The sequence below is a fragment of the Charadrius vociferus genome, unplaced genomic scaffold, assembly GCF_000708025.1.
Source record: "Charadrius vociferus isolate BGI_N301 unplaced genomic scaffold, ASM70802v2 scaffold14, whole genome shotgun sequence".
In the NCBI taxonomy this organism is placed as follows: domain Eukaryota; kingdom Metazoa; phylum Chordata; class Aves; order Charadriiformes; family Charadriidae; genus Charadrius; species Charadrius vociferus.
Window position 1 is genome coordinate 9,259,896 of NW_009648876.1, and position 11,165 is coordinate 9,271,060.

The 11,165-nt window shown below is 55.1% G+C and overlaps 1 protein-coding gene across 1 annotated transcript; it reads right to left on the bottom strand.

Annotated features, from left to right (window-relative positions):
- Window positions 1-1,762: 1,762 nt before the first annotated feature.
- SYNDIG1L (synapse differentiation inducing 1-like) lies at window positions 1,763-5,065 on the bottom strand. The gene is made up of 3 exons (XM_009886970.1): window positions 4,628-5,065; window positions 3,230-3,367; window positions 1,763-1,921 (listed from the first exon to the last, which is right to left on the bottom strand). The coding sequence occupies exons 1-3, from the start codon at window positions 5,054-5,056 to the stop codon at window positions 1,763-1,765; spliced, it is 726 nt and encodes a 241-aa protein (XP_009885272.1). The 5' UTR covers window positions 5,057-5,065.
- Window positions 5,066-11,165: the final 6,100 nt, after the last annotated feature.

Sequence of the window (11,165 nt, forward strand, 5' to 3'; positions counted from 1 at the left end):
CCCTAATTTTTGTCCATCCACACATGACAAAAAGCCTACATCACCGTCCCGCTCCCAGCGCTAGCTGCTTGCTGTGATCTACATTGCAGTACATCTCCCTCCGAGTTGCCCAGACACCAGCTGGATTATGACTTCCTTCGGGAACCGCATAAACACCTCCAGGTTTAAGTGAGCTCAGCACTCCTGCAAAGCCCACTTCTTCCCTAGCCAGCTCCATGTCCTTATAAACAGAGCCTTTTTTCCCCGCTTTTTTTTTTTTTATTAGCTCTTCCATGTTATAAAACGTAATGGGAACTTTCAGACCGGCTTCCAAACAGGTCTCTGATGTGCTTCTCTCCTTTATGGCTCAAGTACAACAGCAATCGCAGACATTAACATGCTTCTTTAGGATGAAATGTACATTTGAATGACACCCACTTGGAGGAACATGCTGCGCCTCTCGCAGAGCTGGCTGCAGCCTGCCCAGAAACCCTGGTGAGGGGGTGATGGGTGCCCAGAGTCTGCCTGCAGCCTCCTGCACGCGGGGGAAGGAGGCAGCAGGGGAGCCATGGCCAGGGTGAGGGAGGGTCAAGGGGGATGCTGGGGAGGGGGAGTGAGCCAGAGCCTTTGGGGCAGTCATTGCCTTCACACCCACCTCTGGAGCACTTGATGTGTCGCTGACAATATACGAATTAGCGAAAATAAGATGTAAGTGGGGATGCATGGGATTTCCTTGTCAGCAGAGCTTTTGGATGGAGGCATGGGAAGAAGTGTGTTGGGGTCACCCCTGGGTCTTGGGCTCCCTCCAAGTCTTCCCCCTCTCTGGATCTTGTCCCCTCGTAAACAGCACTCCTACCCTGGGCTCTGCGTGTCACATCAGCCTTTTCTTTCCATCCCTCTTTGTGTGCTAGGCCCTGACCTAGTGCCAAGAGTGGAGTCCTTCAGGCTCCCACCCCTCCCAGGTCGTTTCTTGGGTAGAAATAGCCATTACAAGTCTTTTCAGGGCCCAGCACTGTAGGATGCCAACCTTACGAGGACTCCGACTTGCAATTATCATGACAGTCATTACTAACATGGAGTAAACCTTGTTGTCTTGCCAGCTTGCTCCAGCGACAGGAGTCATGGTGTGCAACCACCAACCAGCCTGCTTTCCTTCTTGTTTCTTGCCTGGGATGGGGCAGGGGTCTGTCTGCAGAGGGATGCGGAGAGCATGCCCTTTGGTCATGTCCACGCTGTGTCCTCCTACTTCACTGCAGCTGAGGGGCCAGGTGCCACCCCGTGGCACTGAAATGAGAATGTTGTCCCATCACGGGAGTCTGGAGAACCCACCAGGACACCACCCTCCTGGGGTCATTCCCCAGCTATGTATTCCCTTTCCTCTCTGCGCGCCCCCTTCATGGGCCAAGCCTGGGCACCAGTGGTGGATCTCCCCACTGTGGGGCTGGGAGGGGAAGCCATGGCCCCAGAGCAGACTTGGTGGCACCAGCCAGGCAGCAGCATGCAGCGTCTCTCCTGCACGTCTTCCAGCAGGTAAATGTGTTCCTCCTGGTCCCAGCAGCCAGGCCAGTGCCCAATTCCTTGCCGTTGGATGGTGGCACCCCACAGCCTTGGGAAGAACGGGAGTCTACTGTTTGTCTGAAAGGGGAAGGAGCCTGCGCAGGGCATGCACACCAAGGTCCTGCTGTGCAAGCAGCCCTCACAGGCACTGGCACCCTGTGCTCCGCAGGAAAGCTCGATCCCAGGAGGGCTGGCGACTGGGGTGGCGCTGACGTGCTGGTGGCAGCTATACGTGTCCCCCTTTGGAGAGATAAGCGATCAGTGCTACCACCACCCCGACGTACACTCCTGTGCCGATGGTTATGGAGAGCGCGGCGAGGAAGAGAGCTCGGCGGGAAGCTGAACTGGCCAGATGGAAATCTCCTTTGGAGACAGCCTTGCTGGTCTGAAAGGAGAAGACAAGCTCGTTGCTCACAGCCGTTAGACTGCGTGTGGTCGTTTCACTACTGAGTTGGCCCCCCTTCCCCGACCACTGCATCCCATGATGGCTGGGGACAGACAGCAAGGTGTCCGTCAGTCTGGGATGGCTCAGCACAGCAGTGCCACCTACACACGTATTTCCCCATGGATTTTGCCTCCAAGGGAAGCGTGGGCTTTGGCTGTTTGCAAGCCCCAGCCATCTGGGTGCCCAGCCAGAGCTGAGAGCGGGCGGCTGGCCCCTCGTAAGCCCAGGCAAATGGTCGGTGCACAGGGGGTGATGGCTGCGTGGTACCAACTAGATACAAATATACCCTGTATATATATATATAATGAGTAGTGAACAGAAGTGGCAGTTATAGCAAACGGAGCTAAATTTAAATTGCACCACGTACATCATCACGTGGAGCGTGCACTGTGCTACCCCGCACCACGTGGAAAAATGTGAAATCAGCCACTCCTCGGGGTCCTAATGAGTTAAAGCTTCCCCTGCCTCTCACCGCCTCTGTGCCAGGTACTCATGTTATATACTTTTCCATTTCTGTTTCTATCATCTTGATTTAACTTCTTAATGCCTCCCCCCCATCTATTCCTGGTACAGCAGCATCTACGCAAACGTAGAGTAAATCCCCTGGCTCTGCGGGAATTATTCTTGGTCAACATTGATGTAAGTGAGCCCAGGCTCTGGGCTAAGCCGTCAAGAAGGCAGCAGCTCCTCTGAGCTGGTGCAGCTCGAGGGCCACCACCCTCTCCATCCTCTGCCAGCCTGGTGTTGGCACACACAGCTTAGCCAACGCGTGTCAGAAACAAGTGCAATGGGGGAGCTGCAGTGTGATATGGAGACCGGGCTCCCTGTCGAGTCCAGTCTCCAGAGCAGCCTGACTCCCAGGCATGAACTGCCTCGGACTTAGTCATGGTGTAGGACCTCTGCACTGCTGCAGAATGGGAGGGCAGGAGGGCAAATGCTATTTTCCTGAGCCTAGGTGGAGGGTGAGAACTTGGGCAAGGGGCCAAGGGTAGCCCCAGTTCCCTAAATAAGACCTGAAAGACCCAAAGGAAAAGCCCGACCTCCAGTAACCCACACAAGAGCTGGAGGGCTTGCAACCCACAGCAGTTGTGGAGGCATCCAGGAGCACCCTTTGTCTCATCCCTCGGGGGTCTGGACATGGCACAGAGATGAGCCGTAGAGCCAGAAAGGTGCCTGGTCCCTTCCAAGGGCTGCTGTGGCCCTTGCTCCAGCACTCAGCGCACGCAGGCAAGCAAAGACATCTCTTACCCCTTGAGAGAAGTAGAAGGCAGCAATCCCCAGGGGCCAGAAGCAGCACAGCATGGAGAAAAGGGCCAAGCCCAGGTGGTCCCGGGGGGGAAGCATCAGGAAATGATCCTCACTTTCGCTGTCACTGGAGGAGTCGCTCTGCAAAACCAGATGGATTCAGCACGTGCCCACCTCCCCGTGCTGCCCTGCAGGCTGTGCCTCAGCCCCTCTCGTCCCAGCTCCTGCTCTCTCCTGGCCCCATCACACACTCTCACACATTTCCCACCTGCAAACTCAAGGATTGAGTTTCAAAAATATTTTAGCCTCCTCAGCCCGGTTTGATGAGGAAAAAATGTAGCTCAGCAAATTCAGGAGCGCAGTGGATTCTCGGCTCCCTGCCAGAGCAAATGCTGAGCTCGCTTGCTGGGGGTCTGGGATTTCCCTGGGAGATAGATAGTCTTAAACTGAAATATCTTGAGCTTTGGCAGAACTGGCTGTTTGTCTGCTTAAACAAACTTAAACAAAGTGCTTTATCCCCATTAGGGACTAGGAGATCGATATCCTGCTAAACTAATTTAGCGAGTGAAGGAAAGCGGTTGAATTGGAGCCTCCATCACAGGGGCAAAGTGTCCTGTCTCCTTAGCGAGCGCATTGCTCACAGCGGCTGCAGTCAGCCCTCCTGCCTTTGGGCACCACTCGGCCAGCTGCAAACCAGCCTGGGAGAGATATGTCCCATTGTGGAAGGCCCACGGAGGTGGGGACACTCCTGCTGTCATCTGAAAAGGCCCCACCACCAGCACCAAACGCAGCAGAGATGTGCTGGGTCATCAGACATGAGCTGCAGCAGGCTCCGGGGACCCACTCCCACCTCTGAAGGTGATGTTCCCGGCCTCTGCACCACCACTTGAGCTGTGGTGGGGCACAGAGCGCAGCACGAGGCTGTCTTGCCTACTCTCATTCTTTCTTTATGAGATTCATCCTGTCTTTATATTAAGCTTTCTCTCGGCTGCTGCCATCAGGCATGTGAATTTTGCTGTTACGCAAGGATTGCTATTTCCCCTTATCTCGAGTGCCATGGTAGCCGCAGGTTGCCCTTGTCAAAGGGTCCCCACGTCCCAAGGGTCCTGCAGAGACAAGCCCACCTCCCCTTCCCTCCCCATGGGCATGCAGCCAGGCTGCCCTCAGGGAAGCTGCCCTCTTTCTGAGGTCTGCAGTGAGGAAAAGGGAACAGAAATGAAAAGGAGGAAGAAGAAATATTGGGTGCACAGGGGCACAGAGGCTGGCGAGGCAGGAGGTGGTAAGGTCTGGCTGGGGGGGAAGCTCTGGGGAAAGAATGGAAAACAAACGACCAAGAATTTTGGCTGATAGCCACAGTTACCAGAGGAGGAGTTTGGTGCCACCCCACCTGGCAAAGCTCACCTCGTACTCCTGGAGCTCCTCTTCCTCCACCTCGTAGGACACAGTTTGGATGCGGATGTCGCTCTCTACCAGGCAGGACCCCTGAGCCTCGTGCCCGTCGGGACCTTCGGATGGAGCCTCTTTGCTTTCCATAAAAGTGGTCTCGCAGCTTTCCGTCTTGCTGTCCTTGGCCTTGAGAGCGGTCTCATCCTTCACGAGGATGAAATTGGGGCCGTACAAGGCTTCCACAGCCAGCTGCAGGGAACTGGCATCCAGCAGCTGGTGAGTCCTGGCACCACCAGTGTTTTGGAAGATGTAGGAATACAGTTTCCCTTGGCAGCGATGAGTGGGGTAGTCCTGGCTGTGATGCTGGTGGTAAGAATAGCTGCTGTGAAGGTGCCCATTCGCCTTGGCCAAGAGTGGGTTTTGGAGCTCACGCACGCTCTCCATGCTGCCGGCGGTGGGGGGGCGTGATCCTGTGGGAGCAGAGAGAGTGGGAGGGAGAAGGCTGTTATTTCAGCAAGGCAAGGGAGCCTCTCGCCCATGCAGAGCCGATGTCAAGACAAGGCTAGTGGGAACAGAAAGATTTGGCAATGCTGGAGAAAACAAGAGCCCTCCCCGCCTCTCCACAGCTTGAATGCTATCTCTGCAAACTGAGCATCTCTTCATCTCTCCCCAGCTGGCAGTAAGATAAGGATGCAGCCCCGCAACAAGATGATCTGATTCAGGCTGGATTAAGACGAGGATTTGCTGTATCTATAATGCATCTTGAGATGGCCACGTGCAGCCTGACAGGAAAGGACCTACTGCATCTTTTCTGCTGGCTCATGATGTGTGCTGTGACAAAGCCTAACAGACAGCACAGAAGTAGATAAGATGCTGACAGCCACTTGAGGGGCCTCCCTGTCTTCCCAAAGCAGAGGGTTGCATGGTGAATTACAGCCCTCCAGGCATCACACATGCATCTAACTGGCTTTCAGATCCCCAGGAGGTTTTCTAGGACTCTTTCAAGGCTGAGCTGCGGCTGGGGCAAGGGTAGCTAGGCATCGAGGGAAGCCAGGAGGCTGCTGTGAGGACATGGAGGTGGCATTTAGGCTGGGGTGGGGAGTGTCAGATGCTCAGCCAGCTATGCAGAGGAATGGAGGGATGCGGAGGTTAAAGGGGAGACACACTGGGTCTCAGTCCGCATTGAAATTATGACAATTGAAGTAAATGACCCACCACATCAGACCTCTGTTTAAACCAGCTCCACCCCTGGGTACAGCTGGCAGCCAGACAGCCCTGGCTCTGGGCCACCAACTTCAGAAAATGCCAAGTCCAAATGGGATCCTCAGCTACAAATGTCAACATGGGTTTCTTCCTCAGGAAAATTCATTCCTTCCTGCTTCCTCCATTTCAGAGTGCTGACACCTTGTGCTGCCTTTTTTTTTTTTTAATGAAAATTTCTGAGATGAAATATTTCAACCCCGTTTCTTCAGAGGAGCGTTTGCTATTTTGGCTTCCCAACCCACCTTGGCACAAAGAAAACGTGTAGCGAAATATCAGCGTTCCCCAGGAGAGAGAAACAATTACTTTGCGCTCTTCAGTACCCAAGCCCCGTGTTTTACAGCTGCTCTCTAGCACGTTCCCCAGCTCCTAGACCGTGCCACCTTATTGCCTTGCAACCCCAAATGTTCCTGTCCTCCTCAGAGACCTCCGTCACTGCTTCCTCTGCAGGATGCTATGTAGCAGAGACATGTTTCCACCTGTTACAGGGTTCCCTGAGGTGCACTAGGCTTTCTGATAGAAAGCACATCACCTTGGGTTTAAATCTGTCCTCAAGAAGAAAAGATAACTAAAGAAGTTGGAGCTGAAGATTCCAGAGAGTGAAAAGTGCAAGTGGTCCCATCCCCTTGGCCAAACTCTGCCACACCACACAGGTTTGAGTGCTGTACCTGGTTTTAAGTGGCCCTGTCCGTGGGCTTTGTTCTGGCAGCGGTTGTCACATTTTGGAGAGCTGCTCAGAAAAATGGAGCTGTTCCAAAGCACTCCTGCGCTGCTAAAACTCTGCATGTTTTGGTGAATGCCCTCCACTTCTCCCTCCCCCAAACCATTCTCTGCTTTCTGCAGTCTCCCACCTTACTAATAAAGCCTGTAATGGCTCATACGGCAGATGGCTGTTAAGTATTTTCAAAATATTGAAGGGAGATGCATATTTGTAGCACAGACGGTTTTATTTCCCGCACAGACCCAAAGAAGCACAAAGCTTCATCCTGATTTTCAGGCAAGGAAAGCACGAACCTCTTCTTTGCTTACCTCAACATGCAAATTAGGTTTCCAACAAAATATCTCCCTTTTTAATAAAACAGTAAGGAGAGACCAGCCACTGAGTGTCCTTTGAGAGCAGCAGCCCACGCAGGAGCGGAAGCCCAGCTCTAGCAAGGGAAGGTTGACAGTTTCGGGAGAGCATCCACGCCTCACCTCAAGAACTGTTTCTGACAGCAAGCTAGGGCAGGGAGGGATGGGATCTTGCTGGGAGCTGCTGGAGGGAGCCGGCTCCAAAACGCCGGCAGACAGGCTGCGGGCAGGCTGCCGGCCGTTGGGCAGCGGGTGCTGCCTGTGTGGAGGTTGCTGCTCTGCTCACTTCAGGTCTTGGGCAGCGGGTTAGAGGAGGGGGAGAGCTGTGCGACAAAGCCATACGTTCTCAGCAGAGAGTGCTGGGAAACACTCAGAACACGGTGGGGAAAGAAGAGAAAGGAGTCGGGAGGAACTGGAAACCTAGAAGACAGCTTGGGAGGTGGCAGGTGTCATGGACCAAGGTGGGAAGAGTGCATCTATGCAGCTGGACTGCTGCTGGACACAGACTCGGCTGATTTCAGGCATCCCGAAGGATGCTAAAGGGGCCGGCTGGGGAGAAGAGGCAGGGAGGGCTTGCAGGCAGCAAATAACCCAGGGTAAACACACCTTGGGAGAGTAAGAGTGTGGGTAGCAAAAGAAACAGTGGGAAAATACTGCTGAAGCAGGGGGAAGTCTCTGCAAATGTGGGCTGGGCAGGGCTGAAAGCTTCGCCCCAGGGGAGCAGGGAGAGCCCAAACCTCTCTGGTCCCTCAAACTGCCCTGGAGCTGTTCCTAGAGCCTGGCCAGGACCTCAGAGGCTGCTGCACTGCACAAAGTCTTGTACCCTCTGGGATTATAGAAGATATACCTGTACTAAACTCTCTTTTCCTTGCTGCCTTCCACTCTCCGGAGCTGGGGACTATGCTCTCCCTGGGAGCAGGATGGGGCAATAACAGGGCTGCAGGGACAAGGGGAGAAGTGCAGAAGGAGATCTCACTGCGCTTCTCATAAATAGACAAAGGGACCACCAAGTGCAGCCCTAGCACCCTGTCCTGGCATTTGTGAGCAGTGGGGGGGACGGGGACACACACGCTGAGGGCCAGCGTCACAGCATGCCTACAGCAGCGTGCTCAGGCCTGACGGAAAGCAGCCGAGGTGAAACCTCGCTCTCTGATAGCTGCTGTGAAGAGTCCCAGTGCCAGAGGGGTTAGAGATGCTTCCCACTCCTTAGTGACCAAGATCACCGCATCACATAGAGACCACGCCTGTGTGCACCTGGGTTTGCAGGGGGAGACGAGGGCCATCAAACTGCTGGAGATGGTACTAGAGGGGGAATGGCGGGGGGGGAGAGGACCAACCCCGCACGCACAGGCACACGGAAGGACAGAGCTAAACCAGCCCTGCCATTGTGCCCAAACCCCATCTGGATTATCTGGATCCTACAGTGAATCTAGCCACACGGGGACTTAATAAAGCAAGCCTAGTAATAAAGTAAGCCTGGTAATAAAGTAAGCTGGGTAATAACCAGGCTTGGGGGAAGAGGAATGAAGCCAGCAAATGAAAGCAAGGAAGCCGTAAAAGACAAAATTAGTGAAGAGTGGCCATTCTCTGTCCTCATTACCAGCGTGACTGGATAGCGTGCATATCCATCAGCCCCACGGGGTTAGTCTGGCCAGTACTGGCAGCAGGTAATGGTGGCGAGATGCTGTGAGGTGCACAGGGAGGATGCACACATACAAGCGTACACACGCAACGTAAGCCCAGGGGGAGGGCACACCTGGGAAGAGGCAGACTCCAGTGCTCTGACTGAGCTGGAGTATTGCTGCAGCCCTACTGCCGAGGCTGATGGCTGCTGGGTCCCTAATGGACTGCCTCCCCCACCGCACGGCTGCTCCTGTAACCACCCAGTGGGGCAGGGCCCCCCACGCCCCCCAGGCCAGTTGCACCAGTCACCAGCAGAGTGGGAAAAGCACAACTGCATTGTGTACTCTCAGTTCTCAAGGCAAGTACTGGATGAAAGGAGCCAAAATAAGGTATAAAAAAATAAAGAGGTAGCAAATTTAGCTTTGTGCTTCATGGATCTCACCTCCACACCATATCCCCTGGGGCAGTCCAGGTTCCCTTGGGACCATCCTGAATGTTTCCTCCCTCCATGAGAGGTGCTCAGGTCGCTGGCTGCCCTCACTGCCAGCCCTCAGAGGGACCCTTGGCACAGATGCCGGCTGTGATAAACCCAGTTAATGATGAATTAAGTAGCTGTTCCAGGAATCAATCATCATTTAATTGCCCTGTCAAGCAAACACTCTGCCTTGTTTCCCGGGTTCATTAGCAGGTTGCAACTGCGTTGCATGTCCCCAGACTCCCAGGCGAGAAGGCTAGCCCATCCTGGCCAAAAGCTTTCCCTTTCAGGACAGCACTTGGGGAGGCTGGTGCCCTTGGGGAGCGGTGCCCTTGGGGACCAGTGCCCCACTGTGCTGCTTTGCCCTGGATGGTCCAAGGGCAGGGGACAGCGCAAATGCCTCTTCCTGATCCAGCTGATGGGAGGCAGCATCATGGCCGGGTACAGCTGCCATAGCCCCAGGACAGAAGTGGACCCACTCCTGATGGAGCAGGAAAGTGCAGGAGATGTGGCTAGCACTCTTCCCAGAGCCCAGGCCCTCCTGGAAGCTCTCAGGAGATGCCTTTGGGCTTCTAGGCAGAGGCCCAAGTCCTGCCAGGGCACAGTACCTCTGCCTCTGGGCATCCAAGCTTGCAATTCTGCCCAGGAGAAAACCAGCTCACCAGGGCTGCTGAGAAATGAAGGCAGAGCATTGCAGGGAGGGAGGTTGGCATTTTGGAGAGAGAATATGGCAATGAAGGAAGGGCTGTGAGGGCTCATGGACAATGTGTCTGGCAGGGGCGGACAGCTGCTTTCAGCCCTGGGAGCCCACATGGCAGCATGGATCCCTGCCACATCCCAGCTCTGAGTCCCGCAGGGTGAAGCACAGCTCAAGGGGAGAAGGAATCACTTTCATCCGTGCCGCAGACATGACTGCGGAAAGCGGTCATGCTCTGGCCAACACACAAGCCCTCCTGTGGGTGGGTGCTGGTCGCCACACCGCTGCTCCTGCCTCGGGCACAGCACCGGCATGCAGAGTGGGAGGCTGTTTATCCCTGGGGGGCTACAAAGCCTTCACCGGTCCTGGGAAAGATTGCTGTGGCAGGAGCATCAGGTGAGGAGGTGGCCAGGGGGTGGTGTGTGGGAGGCAGCTCTCAGTGTGGGACAGGAGGGGAGGGCGGTGGGGCATGACAGCCCCAATGGGGCTGGCAGAGGTGGTACCCAGAGAAGCAAAGGGGCACGGTGAGGATGGCAGTGGAAAGGGAAATGGTGGGCAAGAGGCATGGCACAGGGGAAGCAAAGTGACATCTGAGCCAGGCAGAGGGCTGGGCCCTGGCCACTGGGATGGAGAAGAAAGGGACTGTGGAGCTGCTGTAGGCAAAAGAGTTGGTGAGGATTAGGAGGGAAGGAAGAAGGTGACACAGAGCCTATGGTCATGGATTAGAGGGAGGATAGCTGAGGCGTTCATGATGTTAAGCATCTAATTCACAACTTTGATGCAGCTGGTTTGATAGAGCTGGAAAGGAGTGAATGAAGCGCCTGTTCTGATCTCCTGACAGGTAGAGAGCCAGTGCCTCGGCAGTGGGCTCCTGGCTCCAACAGAGACTAAATTGCTCTGAGAATTGGGATGCGATGGGCTGCTTTTCAAGGTTCGCAAGTCAAATTGGGCAATTTCCAGGTGGAAATCGAGTCTTTATTCTCCCTGATAAAAATGTTTCTCTGCAGCAGTGTTTCGACCCAGCTGTGCTCAGAGCTAAGGTGTTGCTTGCTCCTAATGGTAAGAAACGGCAAATCCATCCCCGGGGCCGGCAGGGAAGAGCCAGGCTGCTTCTGGAGGAGCTGTGCCAGGGGCTCTGCAGGGCTGTGGGCTCCCCCACCACCCCGTCCCCATCCCGGGTGCCAGCAAGCCAGACACGCTGCCCGTGAGCATCAGCAGGGGAGCAGCGTGAGCTCCATCGCCTCCAAACACGGGCAAGACACGCTCGTAACACACAACCTCAAACCGGGAGCACCTGCAGACAGGCTGCACCTTGCCGCGGTGGCATCAGGGGCTGCGGGGCTAGCAGGGGGTTGGTGGCCCTCTGCCACCGCCTTTCCCATCCCCGGCCGGGCATCCTCCCCAGGTCGGCACCCACCCCCGGCAAG